This window comes from Pseudopipra pipra, chromosome 27, assembly GCF_036250125.1.
Source record: "Pseudopipra pipra isolate bDixPip1 chromosome 27, bDixPip1.hap1, whole genome shotgun sequence".
In the NCBI taxonomy this organism is placed as follows: domain Eukaryota; kingdom Metazoa; phylum Chordata; class Aves; order Passeriformes; family Pipridae; genus Pseudopipra; species Pseudopipra pipra.
In genome coordinates this window covers 5,645,226-5,664,329 of record NC_087575.1, presented here as the reverse complement: position 1 = coordinate 5,664,329, position 19,104 = coordinate 5,645,226, and the positions used below count along the sequence as shown (strand labels likewise).

The following is a 19,104-nucleotide window of genomic DNA, read 5'->3' as shown; positions in this document are numbered from 1 at the left end:
CTGGTGGTGTGAAATTCCTCAAACAGGACCGATTCTGGCAAAGGGCCTGGCCCCCAAGGCCTTGTTCAGAAACCATGGAGGTGGCTCATAGGGCTTCAAAGGGCCCAAACTCCCCCTAGGAGAGCTTTGCACCACCAGGGACACCGCAGGGAACAACATGGAACATGCTGGTGTTCCAGGGACACTGCAGGGAACAACGTGGAACACACTGGTGTTCAGGGAGCCACCACCTGCTGTTCAGGGCACCTGCTGCAACCTGGCAGAACAGACAGACAGGACTGAGCTAAAGGTTCTTTTATTTGGTTCTGTCAACAATGCAACCAACAACGTGACTGGAATGTAACAGGCACTGAACAGCCCTGAGCAGAGCTCGGCACATCTCCCAGGGCCTTTGGGGAGCTGCATTTTGCACTCCAGGGAAACCACTTACCATAAAACCTTTCAACACTGTCAGACACTTTAAATAACTTCTTAAAACAGCTACAACTTCTGCAATCTATGAATCTTTCACTAAGGGAAATGACCTGAACCTTGTTGGAAGCAATGCCATGAGATGGGGATCAGCAACGTCGTCGTTCTCCTCGTGTTGCTCATCCTTCCCTGCAGGCCTGTGCCCCGGGCTGAGCTGTGTCAGCCCCCAAAACGAAGGTGCAGTTGACACTCCTGGCTGGGCTGTGCCACCCTCAAGACCTCTGTGTCAGCACTGGTGGTTTCTCATGGCACTGACTGTACAGTAGAACATTAACTCATTTTGCAAATGTGAAACCGAAGATTCTCATTAACTCACTGAATTATCAATTCCAACAACAGAAAGAACAACAGAGGAATTTACCTTGAAGCTGAGGCGCTGCAGATGTGTAGGTGCCCTCAGTGCCAAGGCAAAGACCAGCAGAAGGATGTTTGCTCTCAGCCTACACCAAATATCACGACAGGATTCTGTTTCAGAGGAGCCTTGGAGTGGTTTAAGGGGGAAAGCTGAGGGGACACCTCTATTGCCTGGGCTTCCTTGCGGCTCCTCTGATTTGCTGGGTAATAACTTTCAAGATCTTTTCCATTTGGGCTCTTGTCAGTGGCTTGCTGAAGTACCACACCTCGTCCCAGCTGGAGCACTGTGACCTGGGAGCCAGGTAAAGTGCATCGTTGTCCTTCAGGCTGTCCGGTGGCCTCCTCCTGGCGTACTCCTTGTAACTGGTGACTGGACAGTTCTCTGGATCAGCAGGCTTGGCAAAGAGCCGTGGGCTTGACTCCCCTTTGTTTCCTTCTGGGCTCAGATCATCCTTCCACTCCAAGTACTCCACCTCTCCCTCACTCTTCCTCAGCACCAGCTGTCCCCAGTAGAGGTGGTGGCTCTGGCTGTGGGTGCTTGCCCCAAACCCCCTAACAATGCTGGTGAACATGAGGTGCAGAAAGCCCTGAGGGTCCATCCTGTTTAAAATTCCCTTCTTACGAAGGTTTTCCACATCTTCATCTGTCAGGTTCTCCAAAATACTCCACTGTTCCTCCCTCTTCTTTTGGAACAGGCACTGATACTTTAGTTTCCAAGCCTCCTGAGAGGCCCTGAACTCCAGCCCTCTCACCACGTTGTACTGGTAGCTGTGCTCCTTCAGGTACCGCTCGATGTTGCGCTGCAAGAAGCCAAAGGAATGGGCAGAAAAATCTGTGCCATCCTGTCTCTTGGTGGAGCTGAAGAATGAGACCAGGTAGCGGTCGAGGTCTTCAGGTGGCAGCGTGTGGATCTCACGTGTCTCAGAGGGGTGGTGCAACATCAGCCAGTCTTTGAACACCTTTATATCACTAGTGGGACAGTTTTTCTTTTTCTCCTGCTTCTTCAGAACACCTGAAAGTAAAGACACAGCTTGGTAGACAGCGAGAATTCACAAAGATCAGTAAAACACAAGGAGATGCAGGATGGTGTCCACCTCCCTTCTGAAAGCCAGGACTCTCTCAAACCCCCTCCCCTAGAGCTGTGGATCAGTTTTGTGTTCTCCACAACCATGGCACCTGACAGCACCCACCTCTCCAGGGAGGGCTGGGCTCCTTCCTGCTCCCTCTCTGTTGGCTGCTGGCCCTCCTCGCTGCCAGACAGGGAGATTTCCCTGTCATCATGAAATAAAAGCATGAACCAAAAGTTGAGGAGGATGGTGAGGGAAAACAAACAGGTGAGTAAACGTGTATTATTATTTTGTTTAAAGGACTGCCAGGATTCCAGTTGGGCTCTCTCTTAAGTTGCCATGGCAATACCACATCCACCTAGTTCAATGTAGCGTGAGAAATTAATTCTCTGGATTGATGGAAAGCTCCATCTGCTTGCCTGTGACTTGTCCAGGACTGAGGAGGGGGAGATGGGAAAGGGCTCGTGAGCCAGCATCTATAGGTTCCCCTTTTTGTACCAGGTTCTTTTGTACAGGCTTAGTTGTCACCCTGACATATTGTGGATGGATTAGGTGGATTCCTCTGATCCCTGTCCCACTGGTTTTGGTTTCTGGCCTGTTTTGTACTGACTGCTCTGGGTGCAGAGAGCAATGGCTCGTGAATCAGTAATGCCAAGGCCTCTTCTGAGCCATGAGCCAGCTACCTTGGCAGGAACAGACACTACACAGACATTCCCAGGTGAATGTCCAGTCCCTTCAGATGACACTTGATGTCAGCTATGAAAATAGTCAAATAATGCTCCCAAACCCCAACTGTGGCAGTTTGTGTGGTTGTGGCTCCACAAGGAACACGAGTGTCTGTAACCCCAAGCCTGTTCAGGACCAGCACCAACAGTGTAAGCACATCACAGGCAGACCCCAAATGCTGCCTCAGCACCCTCTGCCCTTCCCCAGCATGTACCCAGGCCCCCATGCTGCAGGACAGTGCATAGGAAAACCTTCATTCTTGAAAGGACTAAAGCCATGCATGGGGCTCCTGGCATTTCCCATGCAGGGCTGACACTGCCACTGCCAGCGCTGGGATCTTTTGCTGCTGGCTTTGGTGCAGGCAGGGCTTCAGCCACAATTTCTCTGGGTTAAGTTACTTCCCCTTGGTTCCTTCTCTTGAGACCCGAGTTCCCATCTCTGGCTCCAGTTTCCCATAGGGACTGTCTCAAGTACAGCCAATGTTCCATGTGGGGATACCACATAAAATGGAAGACCAAAGTGTTCAACACTGGGATGTTGGGGCTAGGCTACACCTTTGGGTAACTCAGGGAAGGGCATTTCCTACAGAAGTGCTAATTGCTTCAGGCAGGGATCTTTTTAGTCCCTTTGAGTAGAAACAAGAGTGCCCCAAATCCGAGGGATTTACTTAGATGCTGCAGAATAGATCTTGGCAGTGATGTGAACTCGCCCTCCTTTGCTATTTTGGGAAAGTGATTAAAAGAACACCCCCACACCCCTGCAGGCACAGAACTCTGGGCTCTCTTACCTCTGTTTGAGGCTGCAGGTGGATGGCTCTCTGGACTCTGGAAGGCTGAAGGATGAGGTGCCTGCCTGGATCCCGACGGCTCGCTCTCCTCTGCCAAATTCTCAGTGCCATTCCTGCTGGAGCCCACTCCTAGCATGCCATGCTTTGGAGGGCTCAGCTGGAGCTGCTGCTGGACATCAGCAGTGGCTTGGAACTTAAAGAATGTCACCAAGGGGCATGACTCAAGCTGGGCCTTCGCTTCGGTGCTGGGGACAGGAAGAGGTTCGAAACACACCTTTGGTGCTGCTGACCCCGGGGGGTTCCTCGCTCTGGAGGTTTCAGCCGTGGGCCCTGCAGCAGTGAAATGACCCAACCTCGGGATGTTCCTGCCCGGGTCCTCCAGGTTGCTGACAGGGGACTGCAGAACATAGGCACAGGCTGGAGGTGGCCCTGCCATGCTGGCAAAGGCAGATCTTTGAGGGGCTGTTGGCTGGTGAAATGCCAGCTCCTGGCAGTGGAGCATCTGCAAATCCACCTGAGTAGGTGGCTCTGACACATTATTCGGGTTGATTCTGTCTCCTTGGTTGTCTTTAACTGCCACGCACTGCTCTTCATCAGAGATGATCAGTACATCATCATCTTTGAGCTTCACGTTCTGACCACCAGTTTGGAGCCCAGCACCTGCCAAGTGCTGCTCTGCTGCAGAGCAAGGTGTCATCAGTTCCCTGGTATTTTGACTCCCTCTGGGTGATGGCTTCTTATGCCTTGCATAGGCTGTGTCAGCCTTCTGCTGAGTGGCTCCTGGGGATCTGCCACATGACCCTGTGCTCCCAACACCTGCTTGATCCCTCTCAAAAGATGATGGGGTCAGCCTGAGCCTCTTCTCCCCAAAGCTATCTTCCCTTGCTGAAGCCTCGGAAAACTGGGGCCTCCTTTTCCTTCCTACAGCCTCAGTCCCTTCTCTGCCTCTGTCATGTAACTTCTCACACTGCCAGTGATAGGCATGTCCAACTCTGCACATCCACAGCATAGCATTGTCCCTGCTCAGGTGACCCGTGTTCTGTACAAATTCCAGGGCTGGGGGCTCGTTGCATATGGTCCCATGACTGTGTGCCCAGATCACAAGTTTGGAGAGACCTGTGTGAAGGGAACTGGCTTTGCTGCACTCTCCATCACCAGAGCTCTTGTTCTGCAAAGGCATGTTGGAAAGAACATGAGTGAGAGGGGCTGTGCAGAGAAGAGCAGTCCTGGGGCTGTTTCTGTCCCTCCCCAATAGAGTGATAACTGTAGATTGGCAATTTCCTCTCATGATTCCTTTTACAAACCAATTTGTTCATTCTTTCTGTCTGTGGGATCATTTATGCCATAACAGAACACTCACCATGTTGCTGCTTTCTGTGTCGCTGCTTTCTCTCAGGTGGAGATCAGTAAGTGACTCTTTGAATGGCCTTTCTCTCTCAGCACCTGAAATAATTATCACACGTGTGTGTCCATATACATGTATGTATGTGTATACATATGTGTGTATATATATATTAAAAAAACCCTGACCAGCAGAGGCAACTGAACTTCTCCAAGCTCGGCCCAGAACATAGATCACTTCAGGCCCGTGCTCTCCCTGGGCTGAGCTCCCTGGCTTCCCAGGAACTCCAAACACAAAACCTGACTGGAGTAAATATTTGCAGGATCAGCCTCTGCAGCACCAACAAAACAGAAACGAAACATAAACATTGAAAATACAATTTTACAAACTGAACTCTGCGAGTTGTTCCTTCAGCACTCTGTGGTTGGCAAGCTCTGTGTCTCCGAGTGCTGAACTGCAGAGAGAGAACCAGGAATAGCGAGGCTGGTTCAATCTGACATTCTCTGACTGTGCAAACAGTAACAAGAGGCGGTTTCCCAACTGAAGGATTTGCACATTTAACTCGTATTTATACTAGAGACTAAATCTGAAACTCTCCCATCTGTTTGGAAGGCTCCATGTAGCAGCCTGGACATTCCTCCCTGTCTCTGTGTCACAGGGAACACGTAACGGACCCTCGGCACCGCAGCAGCCAGGACCCTCCGTGGCTGACACCGTGTCACCCTCCGTGGCTGACACCGTGTCACCCTCCGTGGCTGACACCGTGTCACCCTCTCTGACTGACACCGTGTCACCCTCCGTGGCTGACACCGTGTCACCCTCCCTGACTGACACCCTGTCACCCTCTCTGACTGACACCCTGTCACCCTCCCTGACTGACACCGTGTCACCCTCCCTGACTGACACCGTGTCACCCTCCGTGACTGACACCGTGTCACCCTCTCTGACTGACACTGTGTCACCCTCTCTGACTGACACTGTGTCACCCTCTGTGACTGACACCCTGTCACCCTCCATGACTGACACCATGTCACCCTCTGTGACTGACACCGTGCACTCACAGGCCAGAGTGGAGCCTGTGCTCCAGGTGTCTCAGGCCATGATTAATTAAAAGCTTTGCAATTAGTCGAGGTAAAAGAAGCCAGGCTGAAAACACTGGACACAGGAACCATGTCTAAACTGGTTCTTTGAGCAGTTCTGGCCTAAATGTGACACAGCTCTTGGTGAGAACAGGCCCTGGCTGGTGGTCAGTGAGCACAGCCCAGCACACCTGAGCACCCACCGCCAGGTACGGCAGCTCCAGCCCCGGGCTCCTGCTCTCCCAGTGAGCTGTGGAACACGGGAGAAGCCCATCCCAGCTGACAGCTGCCCGGCTGCTCTGTAATCTGTGAACGCGGTGCTTGTCCGCAGGGATTTATCTCCGGAGTGTGGGTTACACTGACGGCAGACCTGGCAGCGCCGGGGCAGGAACGGCTGTGTGCAGGAGTGCCGGCCCCAGGGCACAGGCTGTGCGGTAGCACTGGGGCAGGAACGGCTGTGTGCAGGAGTGCCGGCCCCAGGGCAGAGGCTGTGCGGTAGCACTGGGGCAGGAACGGCTGTGTGCAGGAGTGCCGGCCCCAGGGCAGAGGCTGTGCCCGGCGTCCTTGGCGCCTGGGGCCTTCAGTGCCCGCCCACCACCAGCCCAACCCACCGGCTCTCCTGTCCAAGGGGAACAGGTCACACCTCTCGCAGGTGCCCGACAGGGAATGACTGGGAAGCACAGGAACTGCTCCCTTTGGGGTGAGCCTGCCTGCAGCACAACAGCACAGCTCTCTTCTGCACTTAGGCTCCATCAATCCATGCGCTGCCTAATGATAGCACGGATAATTTTAGCCTGAATGCTTGCTTGTTGTGTGTGCCAGCGTGTGGAATGTGCAAAGCCAGGATTTACAGAGCATTTTTTTACAGAAATCTACTGCTGCTTTAACCAAAAATCAGACAATAAAAGCCTGTTTGGAAGCAGCAAATGCACTCTGAGCTCCTCACGTTAATCAAGGCCTTGGATGGATCTACTGTCCCCGTGAGCTCACGCCTGATGGATGCCAGCAAACAGGGCAGGGAGTCACCTCCAACAGCTGTTTTGGCTGTCCTGACCCCTCACAGAAAGTGGCTCTGCCCAAGCTTCTCCCCAGAGGTGTTTGACCTGTTCCCACCTCCCCAGGCCAGGGAGCTCACAGACTGTGCCTGCTGAGCCCCCAGAAGCTGCACCTAAACTCAAGGGAGAACTGTTTTCCCTCCTGAAGTCAAAGAGAGTTTTATCTTTGAGTTCAGCCTGTGCAATTCCCTGAAAGGGCTGAGCTGCTCAGACAGACTCAAAGGAACTTCCATGCCAATAATCCAGTGCCTTCAGTCAGTGTGGGAAAAGGTAACAGGAACGGAAGCTCCACATGGTTATAAGGCCACAAAATTACTGACTTGGCAGATGAACATCTTGATCCCTATCACAGGCCTCTGCAAGTGGAATGCTTTTATCTTTCCTTATCTCCAGACACATGTCTTCCTCTTCCTGATGGCTTGGGAAAAAAACCCTTTTTTTCTCTTGCTATTTAGTTCCCAGCACAGATTCTGGTGCTCAGCTACAGACCCTTCAGCCCACTGCAGCCCCCACACTTCCAGCAGCTGGGAGTGCCCCAAAGGAATGGCAAGTGGAATTGGCCTGGATTCACAGTCACAGCTGAGTGAGAAAAATGACCCATCCTTCCCCCAAAGGCTGAACTGGCATACTTATCTTCTCTTTAAATAATAAATATCCATCTTGACCACTGCCACAGTTTTTACCTGCTTCCAACAACCCTGGGATGCCTGTGGGGAGGGAGTTTTGTTTTGGAGCCTTGTGCCTGGTTCAGTGTCTGCGTGGTTGGGAGCTGATGTGCTGGGTTAATTTTCCTTCCAGGAGAGGCTCCCATCTGATAATGGACACTGTGTGCAGGACCTACACCTTTCTGTCCTGAAAACAGGACATTCCAGAGCTGTACAGTAAAGGGTTTAGTTTTTTTAACCCATGGGGAATTCAGTGCACTGCTAAAACATACAGTTAGACGAATTCAGGTTCACTCGAGGAAAAAAGGGGGTTGGTTTTTTTTAAATCTGCAAGATTTGGCTTTCTCAGGCCCTGTTCCTCTGCACAGCTTTCCAGGCCTCAGTGCTGTGGATGAAGATTTTACCTCTGTGTTACAGAAAATGTGGCCAAGTAACTTCACAGGAGTCTCCAGCATTTCAGGGGAGACTGAACTCCGGGCTGACTGAAACACGGAAATGGTCTTTTTGCTTTAAGACTTTCCTGTTTGTACTTTGAGCCTTTGGGGATGGGAGAAAGCATGCTCAGCATTTTCTAAAAATTATCCTCCTGTAAAGTCTGTCAAACACAGAATCACCTCAGAATGTCACCATGGGGCTCTTCCTCCCTGTCCCTCTTGGGTGTGCCCAAGGCCCAAACCCGTGTGACACACACAGCCTTGTGCAAACAGGAGCACCAAATAAAGACACTCATTTCAAGGCACTAAAAGCCCTTTGCCCCCTCTGTGCCTGTCCCCCTGCCCTGTGACAGCCCTAGCTGGTTCCTCTCAGGGGCTCTAACGCCTGTTTTGCAGATTAGAACCCGGGGCACACACTGACACACACCAGCGACTCGGAGAGCGCTGGCTTCCCTGCTCCAGATAAGACAGTGCAGGAAACTGCAACAATCCTGGTAGGAAAACAACAGGATACAGAACAGCAGTGCTTAAACTTGACTCCTGCCCCCTTCCCTGCTCCCTCGGGAAACCCTCCCTGGAGCTGGGGGACAAACACAGGTGTGGGGCACCGCCAGAGCTGTGGCCAGCGTGGGGGCACTGCCGGGGCGTGTTGGGCAGGAAGGGCTGAAGCTGCACTGAACACATCTGGCTGCAGGACGGAGCTGAGCGGAGCAGCAGCAGCTCGTGGCTGCCAGAAATCATGGAGCTTGTCCCACCCTCCTTAGCAGGGGCCTGGGGGGTGGATCCATCATTTTCCAGCACTTGAGTTTTCCTGTTCTCTGAGATGTTTGTTTCCCTCCTCCTCTGCCCTGTACAAGAGCATTCTCAGCACCTCTTCAGCTCTCTTCCTGCTTCCGCACATAGTTCCACCAGCCCCTCCTGCCCTGTCTGCAGAAATACAATTCCCAGGATATATCCTGTACTGGCTACAGGGCAGTTCCTCCATTTTGAGAGATGCTTCCAGAAAATCCCCCCCCGCCCTGTGTGTCTGCAGAGGGCAGGGTCTGACTGCAGGCACCGGCTGGGAGACAGACCCTGCTGGCAAACACTGGCCTCCAGCACCACATTCCTTAAACAAGAGCTTTCTTGTTCAAAGAGTCGGACACCGCTTTTCCCCCGATTCCTGTCTCTGCTCCTGAGGGGCTGTGTTCTGGAGTCACTGGGATGTGACTGTGAGCACTGCACCAGGGGCTCTGAAAAGCAATAATAAAAGCCACGGGCAGCTGGTACAGCATTGCCTGGGCCACTAAGCAGGGATCGGCCACCAAACCAGCCTGAGTGACAAAAATGTCATTTGAAACCGTGAACTTCTATAAATAGGAGTTCAGGAGGAAGTGGGAAAGCTGAAATCAGTGATGGGCAAATGTGTGACCTGGACAGGAAACGGTGCAGTGTCGCTGACACCTTGTCAGGGCCCTGGTGGTACCTGGAGGCACCTCACACCTGTGCCAGTGCCGTGGGGACAGATGGCCAGACTGTCCTCATGACCCCACGTGTAGGCTGTGACTCTCCCCGGGATGTTTTGTTCCCAGACAGGTGCTGGGATGAGCGTGGAGCAGTTACAGGCACAGCCAGGCCGTGGGACTGACTGTGCCCCCCGCCACCGTCGCTGTACCGTGGTCGGTGACCTCACCCCGGGCGGCCATGCAGGAGTGTTGCTGCTTCACTCGCTGCCCCCGGGTTTGCCCCTAAGCGCCGGGCACGGGGTGATCCCGGTGTCTCCTGCTGTACGAGCTCCTTTGATCCTGCCGGTTCCGCCGCGTTTGGGTGCGCCGGGCTCGCAAATCACCCGGGAACGACGTGAAACAAGGACCCCTTTTGTTCCTGCTCCCCGCGCCCGGAGCCGCCGCCCGGTACCGGCAGGGGGCGCTCGGCCCCGGTACCGGCAGGGGGCGCTCGGCCCCGGTACCGGCAGGGGGCGCTCGGCCCCCGGTGCTCGGCCCGGCCCCCCCGCTCCCGGTCCCGGTCCCGGTCCCGTCCCGGTCCCGGTCCCGCCGTGTCCCTGTTCCTGCCGGGAGCCGCAGCCCCGGCCAGGGCCGGCACCGGCGCGGCGGAGCAGGGAAGGGCCTCCCGGGCTGGGCTCCTCCGGTGCAGCTCCGCCAGGACTGGATACCAAAGAGCCGAAGCCAACGGGCCACCGGGGCTGGCCAGGAGAGGGGGCAAACCTTGTTCGATTTAATTGTTAGAGAGTTTATTGCAGTTTTTTATATTTCTGAGCGGCCTTTTAAAGTTTAACTAAAATCACTGTGTGCCACAAGGCGTTTCTTCAACCGTCTACTAAACTAACCCAACTAACCAAACAACCCAACCCCAACCGACAAAACCAAAGCAACTCAAACCAGCCCAACCCAGACCGAACTCACCTACCAGTGCTGTGGGCAGGAGGACACAGCACCCAGTGTTTCACCCCCGTTTCGGGGCCTGGCACTTGCCCCTCCCTGAGCTGAGCCAGAGCCCTCTCCCCTGCTGTCCCACCCCACAAAGACCAGAGCTCACCTGTTCCCCTGGCACCTCTGGCTGGAGCATGGCAGCAATTTGTTATTAAATAGTAATTGTGGCAAATCTGTGACTTGTAATTAGATGTAATTGTTCACAATGGGACATCATAACCTACTTCTTTTACCATACAGACCAACTTTACTGACCCACACCTCAGCTCCTTCCCAGCTGTGAGGGTTTTCCTTGTCTAAGGCCCCTGAAGTCGAGGAGACTCGGCCTGGGGGTGCAGGACTCGGTCTCACCAGCACCAGACAAACACTTGTGCTCACTTCTGCCCTTCAGGTGTTTATGGAGGTTTGCTGGGATGTGATGGGAAATGGCTCCCGGAGGCAGGAGAAGCCACTTTGTTGGTAACAAAGTACCTTGCAGGGGAGGGGAAGCTCCCTGGCTTCGGGATGGCCTGTTCAGTCCCTGCTGGGTCTCTGGCACGGGGAGTCCAAAGGGAACCCAAAGTGCCTGTCCCCCACAAAATATCTCCTGGCGCAGCACCCCAGGATTTTGGCCACAGGCAAATATATTGGTTCGTGCTCTCTGGGGATGCCATGGGACATCTGGGTGACTTGCAGGCTCCCACCTTTGGAGCCTTGGCTCCTGCTCAATGTTCTACTGTGTCCTTGTTCTGAAGTGCCACTGTCTCCCTTACCTGCTCCAAGATCACGTGGACGCCCTGGGCAGCCTCCCAGGGAGCACAGCACTGCCAAAGGACAGGATCTCACCCAGGGCACAGGGCAGCCTAGGAGAGAGGGGAGAGAGAGGTGTTAGTTAGCTAGGAAAGGGATCTCAAAGCAGCCTGCCAATCCCTTGGGTGGGATGGAAGCAATGAGCAAAGCTCTCTGCCCTGAGAGCTGAGAGCCCTCGGCCTTGGTGGGCCCTGAGTGGCTGCCTGGGGCAGCAGCTGGGATCAGCAGGACCTGAGATGTACCAGTGAGAGGCAGTGGCTCCCCACTGCTGTGCCCTACTCTTTGAGAGCAGAGCTGAGAGCCTCACAGATGAAAACCCCACAGCTGGATGGCACCTGTCTCCTGGGAGAGGCAGCAAGCCTAGCACTGGCACACGTGGCTGCTGGCTTGGACAAGAAACACATGCTCTGGCATGGGATCTGGGAGAGCTGTTGACTCCTGTAGCAGCCCTAACACCCTGCCCAGAGCGTGAGCAAGAGTAAACCATCAACTCCACTCGACAGATTCCAGAAAACAGGAGCTAACGGGTGGGTTTGGATCTGGAGTTCTTGGCTGAAATGCCTCAAAAGGGGCAATTCCTCACACACACACACACTCCCTCCCTGAGGCAAGGATCCTTCCTGCAGAAGGAACTGGTCACCTTGCAATATGAAATGAAGTATTTTCTCAATAAATAAAGTATTGTTACGTATTTTTTGAGCCCTGACCTTAAAGCAAGAAAATGAAGCTGAGCTGCCCCGATGGATGGAACTCAGCTCCACGGGGAGTGTGTGTGAGCTCATGGAAATGCTCCTCTGGGCTGCAGGTGAAGGCAGTACCTGCACAGGAGCAGCACATTCAGACCTGCCACCACGCAGAGGGAGTCTCCTTTGGGCCATGTCGATGCTGGTTTTACCCAGAACCAGGAATTCAGTGCTGTGGGACAGAGTAGGGAGCTGTGCACAGAACTGATGGTTCTGCACACAAGGAGCCTCTGTGCCTGTGTGCTGGGGGTGCTGGGGCCCCACGGGGGACACTTGGCACCCCTTCCATGGCTCCTGTCATTGTCCACCACACTCACTGCCCTGGTATCAGAGAGCTCACCAATTAAATATTAAACCTCCTAAAGGATATTGGGTTTCTTTTGTTCCTTTGGCATCTCCAATGCTCTCAGTTCTCCCTGACTTCACATGCTGCTGTTCCCGCCTTCGTGTTCTTTTAGTGCTTAATTTCATACTCCAGAGGGCTTCCTCCACCTCCTGTCTGTCACACAGAGCATCTGCTGTACAACCCAGACAAGGATTTAGGGAGCAGGTTCCTCACCCAGACCCTAGCCTACAATCAAACCACCAGTTCCAGGGTTCTGGACATAGGCCACTGGGTCTCTTCATACATTTCGATCCAGTTTGATCCAGAAGACTCTGGGTTTGATTCTGGAATCAGACTATGAGATTTCTGAACACTTTCACCACCTGAAACATGAGCAAGCCTTTACACCATGAAAGCAAAAGCCCCTTAGCCTGGGAGCAAGGCTTCCCTGCGCTGCTCCATTGCACAACATCCTTCAGGAACTCACGGGGCAGCAAACACTAGACATCCATGGCATAATTACAGCACTGACAAACCAACTGAGCCTCAGCAGCTGCCGCTGGGGAGGATTCATTCATTCCCAGTATTGCTTTTTAAACTTAAGTGCCACTGGAACAAACACAGCTTTGATCCAAGTAGGAAATCATTTGGAGCTTTGTGTTTAATAGAGCTGCAGCCCTGGGGAAATGATGTCGCTCTTGGCCGGGCTCACAATGGGGCTCACGGCGGGCACAGACCGCGGCTGTCCCGTCCCCTCTGAGCCAGCTGTGCTTGGACACGTCTGTTCTTGTCCCTCTGTGGAAACAAGCAGTTGAACTCAGCTGCACCGAGCCACGAATGTGGCACCAAAACGCAGGATTTGGGGAAGAGGAGCAGCCTTTGGAAAATCCCTCCCGACCTTGTGTTCCTTTTGCCTTTGGGGTCTCTCATGTCCCCCTCAGCTCCAGGGGAACCATGGCACAGATGGAGGGGCCACATACACAAACACAGGAACATACAGCCAGTACTGACGGGGCTGTTCACACCTGTGTGATCTGTGTGCTGGGGGGGGCACACACCCCCGTGTGACCCACATGCCTGGGGAGGGACAGAGGGACACACACACCTTTAGACTGTGGACACCTCTCCAAATGTTGCTGCAATTTGTACCAGTAAAACCCAGTGCTCACAGCAGGGGTGAGCAGCAGGCAGGCTCCACACCTGAGGGAGCACTTGGAGGTGCTCTGCAGATGCCTGTCTGTCAGGGCCCTTTTTCATTTCAATGACCTGCGCTCCACTGTGACATTCCCCTGTCCAGAGTCAGCTGGCATCTGTGCCATAACCACTTAGAATGGCAGATGCAACGGGAGACACCTGTGGACAGAGGGGCTGAGCTAAAGTTTCAGGAACAATCCCTGAGCCTGGCAGGTGAGCGATGGAGATGCTGCAGCAATAATGCATGAGCTGCAGCTGGCTCCCCTCGCCCCTTTGGCACTGCTCTCCTGGGAGCTGCCGGTCCAGTTCCCTCCGGGCTCCCTCTCAGGCCACTGCTGAGCAGACCTGAGGCATGGCAAAGTGATGGAACAGCACTCAGCTTTCCCTGCAAACAAGGCCCTGACTAAAGCAAAAAGGAAATGCAGAGCTGGAGCTACAGACAGACCAGAAATGGTGTTTACTTCCCTGCCCCGGGATAGAGGGAGATGTGCTTGGAAGGAGGGTTGTTTGTATAAATAAATGTTCATTCTTGGCAGTGGAATGCAAACTATGCTGAGGGACTGGAACCAGGCACTCAGAAAGCTGAGGCCAGAGCAAGGGAGAGACGAAGCAAGTCTGCAGGGAGGAAATTCACGTTCATTTTTAGCAACTTGGAGAGGTTCTCAAGCCTGTTTGACATTTTTGATTATGCTGATGTAGAGCCTATTCCAAGGACAAAAGAAGTCAGGATTACAGGTTAAACAATTAGGAAATTTCACACCAGGCAGTGAGGGGTAGTGCCGTCTGCAGGTCTGGAGAGTCTCTGAAGCGCGGGATCATCTTTCAGTCTTTCTAGACAGATGGAATTTGAATGTCTTGCAGAATCCTCACTCGGGTCAGGAACTCAGAGCGTGGGCCTGCAAGCCTCTCCTGATAGCATTTTCTGAGAGCCCACAGCAGGCAGGAAAGATGAGCCTGAGCTGCTGCTCTTTGTCCACACTTTCCTGCAAGGTTTCTGGGAGGGCAGGAAACGATCCTGCAATGTGGCATCAACTGTGTCAGAGTCTGTAACTTTACAGTGGGAAACAAAACTGCAATTTCTCATGGAGAGTGAGCTCAGCTCTGTGGTGTCACATCACAGTGAGTCAGGGCCTGTTTTCCATGCTCAGAATATGTTGCATTGTGAGTGCAGAGTTCCCATGTATCTGTGGAAAAGACCTTTACCTGCTTGCTCGCCCACTGTCCTTTCTGAGGAATGTGCAAGGACCTGTCCCTACATTTCAGTTTGGGTGTCAGGGGCCACGGCTGTGGCACTGAAAGGGCAGGAGTTGCCCACTTGTGTTGAGCAGAGACATCAGCCCCCCTGCTCCAAGTCCAGCACAGGAGCTGGCACCAGGCTGGGGCAGTGGAATCGGAACCTGCATTCTCTCTGAGATAATGGAAAGTCACAGGGAGGTATCCAGCTCTGGGCATGAATAAATCATTACAGGTATGAATTATTCAGGGTTCAGCCCTCCACATGTGCTCCATTCAGACTCCAGCAGCAGCATCCCTACTGTGCAGAGTTTCTTCCCAAACATTCCAGGTCTGTGACAGGCTGATGAATCCAAGTGTTCAAATAGGATTAAAAGAATAATTAAAAATCCAGCAGTAAAAAGCTGCTCAAAAGAACTGTGACACCTCAGGCTGGCATGGCAGTGGCCAGGCAATGTCTGAGCTCCACAGTGTCAATGTTGCAAGCTGTCCTTGAGTTAGTCACAGCGTGGGGTGGGAATAAAGAGTGGCTCAGGAAATTGGGAGCACGTGTTGGAGGGAAGAGTTGGAATGATGGGCACAGAATCCATACAGGAACCAACCCAGCCTTCTGGTAACCTGTGTCTAACACAAACACAGGTATCACCTGGATTTCTCAAATGTCAATGTGCAATTTTGGTAGCACTGAGGCGGTAACTTAGAATTTCTGGCTTAGATCTGTGCTGTGATATCAGTGGCTTTGCCCTGTGGTTCTTTTTTAACATCCTGTTTATTATGAGCTGAAATGGATCGAATTAAGAGAAGACCTGGTTTGCAGTGACTGAAAGGATGGCACTGTTAGAGCTGGGCTGCTGTGATTACTTTAATGCCATGGCCCAAATCACTGAGCTGGGGGCCCAGGTGAGCAGGGGCAGGTGAGCAGGCCCAGGTGCTGCCAGGTGATTTCTGGGGAAGGCTGCAGTGAAGAGACAAGTGAATCAGACCATAGATCAATCAAACCATGGATTACTCAAACTATAGCTTAATCCTCACCACTTCAACCCCAACTGGAAGGGAAAAAAAGTGCTGTGTTGAACAGCCAGGAAATGGCTGGTTCGTCCTGCACAGGAAATGAGTCACCCCCGAGCATCGGGAGGAGCCCGGGGACAGGGAAGTGCTGAAATAACACGGACGAGGAAAGTCTCTCATGTCATGGATTAGAAAGAAGGAAAGGTGTAAACTGTGAGCTCTTCTGATTCTACTTGAAATTTGAAGTTGATGTAGGTGCTTGCAGCATGAAATACCTGCAGCTGCAGTTTGGCAGCCCTGTAAAAAGGGAACTCAGAGTGTGCAATGGCAACACCAACTGTGCCCCAGGTGCAGCTCCTCCAGCCACCCCAGCTGCAGAGGGGCTCTGGGTCCCTCTCCTCCTCCTTCCCTCGGGCACGAGCAGGGGAGGCCGAGGGTCAGGCTGGACACATCTGCTGGGCTGACAAACCCCGCGGGGATTCCGCTCCCGCCCCGCCCGCTCTGCATAACCCCTCCCAGAGCTGTGATGTGGCATCCTCAGCGACGCACAGAGGAATGTTCTGGCACCCTAAGACGTTGCTAAAGCTGCCAGTATGCTTTGAAACAAAACCACCGTGTTCGCTGAAAAGGGCTGGAAATAAATAAAGGAGACAAAGAGAAGCACCCTCTAGCTCCCAGGTTTCTTTGGGATACACAAGCAGCAGTTATGTGGGAAAGAGTTCCCTGGTTTAGGGCCTTGCAGAGTTCTGGGAATAACGGGGCAGGAGAGGAACTTCCAGGAAAGCAATTGTCACTGACACCAGCATCTAGGATGCACCACTCTGCCCAGGGCTTCGGGCTCCTGAACTGGGGCCGTGTTTTAGGAGGGTTTCTGGTTTTCAAACTGCTGACAGAAACATGGGGTGGAAGAGGAAGGAGAAGGGGAAGAGTTCTGCCAGTTTGCACAGGACACAGTTACGCAGAGAAGTGTCCGTGACCCTGCACAGGCCGCAGGGTTGTTTAACAATACAAAGGGAAAAGGCAGGAAAAGCTCCGTTTTGTTTCAGAAGGTTTTTCTTTAGTGTGAATTAAACGCCAAGAGATAACACAGGCAGGAAGGGCTCCAAAAGAGAAAAGCTGGGTGTGCCCCAGAGGCCTTTCCCGGCCGGAGGAACCGGAGCTGGAGGGTGGGACGCTGCTGCAGGATCCTACAAAACAAACTGGTTCTTTTTTTTCCCTTTGCCCTCCTCTTTTTTTTTTTTTTTCCACATGGCCATTTTCATCTGGGTTTGTTTTTCAAAACAAACACAAGGACACACAGGGGCAGGTCCTGCTCCCCGCTGGGTTTTTATATCAAGTGTGATCTTGTTCTTAAATGTATTTTCCTGTTTGGCCCAGAGAAAGCCCCAACAGTATCTCTGGTCACTTTGCTCCCTGAGCAGATGCTGCCTGAAAAATTCTCTTCATGTTGCAGGAAAACAACTGATAAAATGTTGCACAATCATAATTTCTGCCAGAACTGTGGAAAATCAGAGCGAGTTGCACAAACCTTAACAAGTCTTTTAAGTCAGACCACACCTGCAGAGGACAGGCCTTTGGAAATCAGGAATCCTGTGCTGGCATCCACCTCTCACTGTTCCACCACAGATACCTGGAAAGCACCTGGGATACCTGCACATGCCATAAACTCATGTCAGCAGCCACTAGAAAATCAGATCCTGGCTGAGCATTAATGAATATTTTCAGTCTTTGTGGCATGTTCAGGGGGCTCTTCCTTAGGGGTATTGAAATAGCCCATATTTAAAAAAAAAAAAAAAGGAGGGATTCTGTCTCCACAGCATCCTCTACCATGGAGGGATTCCTTACTTACAGTATAGAAATAAAATCATTCTGAAGGGAAGATGAAGTGAAACACCTCCATGGGAAACACACCTTAAACCAGGCACAGACCAAGGGAGTGCAGGAAGCTTGTGTTGGCTGTTAAATTCCTGCTCTCTTTGATCACATCACTTTATCTCTCTGGCTCTCAGCTACACTGGATCCATAATCCCATCATTTTCCCATTCTTTGTCTCATCAAAGTTGTAAATCTCTTATCTGAGGCAGCAGCTGAGCCTTTCAAATGCACGACCCAGTAAACAACCTGGTTTCAGACAGTTTTATTTGCCTTTAGCAATAGATCAGAACATACTTTTCCTGGATTTTAACTGGGAGCCCAGTAAGTCAAAGATTTGGGAATCAGAGTTCCCAGCTCCTGGTAAGATCCAAGGCCAGGGCAAGCTCCTGCATTTCACAGATGGGGACGAGGGTGAGGGAGGCAGGTGATGTCTGATCCTGGCCTCCGAAACCTCTGAGAATTGCCCCACTGAGAAAGAAGAGCTCTGGCCAGAGGACTCGGCACAGCAACACGGGTTTGGGAGAAGACAGACCATTTCAGTTCTAACTTTTTCTTTTCCCTACTCATGTGTCAAGTGTACGCTTGAGAGAGACAAGAGAATACAAAATGCATGTCTGTACCTGCCCGAGTTACCCGACACGCAGCAGAAACACTGCCCAAATTTCCTTTGCACTCTAAAGTAATTTTCTGAGCGTTCACATGGGTCTGTATTTAAACAGTATTTAAACAGTGTTTCATCTACGGCAGAACTGCTCCCTGGAGCGGTGGTGGGGAGGATCCAGCAGCATCCAGGGGCCTGGGATGGGGACAGACCCTCACACCTGCCCCGCTCACCCTGAGGGAGCCACAGAAAGGATCTTACACAAAGCCGCCACAGTCGGTTTAAATTCACCATAGGTGGCCCAGCACCTGCAAAGCAAATCTTCCAGAGGTTTGACAAGCCCCAAACCCGCGGAATCTACCTGAATCCCTGCAGAAGTGAGGCCTACAGGCAATGATAAACATTAAGGTGGGACAAGCCGATGTAATGGCGCACTGAGGTGCCCCTGAGGGGCCATGGAGCTGTTTCGGGCAGCAAACGATCAGAACGGGACCGGAGGCACAGATCTGCCTCATGCCTGAGCAGCAGGTACGTGAGATGTCTTACCTCACGGGATCTCTCTCTCCCTCACTCACAGGGTAATCTTTATCCTTAAGACATTAACTGCGATTACAGACGGGGACTGTAATTAAACCCTCCGGCCCCGCGCGGCTCCCGAGGGGCGGCGCGGACGAGCGACCCTCATCCGGGATGGCGGCGGCGCGCGGCTTCCCTGCCCGCACCCAACATGGCGGCGGGGCCGAGCCGCCCCCGCAGCCCCTCACGGCACAATGTGCACGCCGGGGCCATTGCCCGTATTCAAGATGGCGCCCAAGGCGGTGATTCCCATGCCCTGACCCCACTCAAGATGGCGGCTCCGGGTGTCAATCCGGCCTCCCTCCCGCTCTGAAGATGGCTCCTCCCAGCCGCCTCCCTCCGCCTACCGAA

At 52.8% G+C, this 19,104-nt stretch overlaps 1 protein-coding gene across 3 annotated transcripts; it reads right to left on the bottom strand.

The window, feature by feature from the left end:
- Positions 1-279: 279 nt before the first annotated feature.
- Positions 280-18,960, bottom strand: LOC135403534 (uncharacterized). 3 transcript variants are annotated; one of them, XM_064637637.1, is made up of 6 exons: positions 18,724-18,960; positions 11,162-11,251; positions 4,766-4,848; positions 3,406-4,573; positions 2,016-2,096; positions 280-1,837 (listed from the first exon to the last, which is right to left on the bottom strand). In XM_064637637.1, the coding sequence occupies exons 3-6, from the start codon at positions 4,766-4,768 to the stop codon at positions 990-992; spliced, it is 2,100 nt and encodes a 699-aa protein (XP_064493707.1). In that variant the 5' UTR covers positions 4,769-4,848; positions 11,162-11,251; positions 18,724-18,960; the 3' UTR covers positions 280-989. The 3 variants fall into 3 exon arrangements, with proteins under 3 accessions (XP_064493707.1, XP_064493706.1, XP_064493708.1); XM_064637636.1 differs by lacking the exons at positions 4,766-4,848; positions 11,162-11,251; positions 18,724-18,960 and having other exon boundaries at positions 3,406-4,585; XM_064637638.1 differs by lacking the exons at positions 2,016-2,096; positions 4,766-4,848; positions 11,162-11,251; positions 18,724-18,960 and having other exon boundaries at positions 3,406-4,585.
- Between the last annotated feature and the right edge of the window lie 144 nt (positions 18,961-19,104).

Bases quoted from the DNA above. Each gene is read 5' to 3' on its own strand.
- LOC135403534 (XM_064637636.1), bottom strand. From the start codon at position 4,585: ATGCCTTTGCAGAACAAGAGCTCTGGTGATGGAGAGTGCAGCAAAGCC. The intron at 2,097-3,405 runs GTAAGAGAGCCC...TCATGATGACAG, and splicing joins ACCTGCAGCCTCAAACAGAG to GGAAATCTCCCTGTCTGGCA. The intron at 1,838-2,015 runs GTGGGTGCTGTC...CTTTACTTTCAG, and splicing joins GCCCAGCCCTCCCTGGAGAG to GTGTTCTGAAGAAGCAGGAG.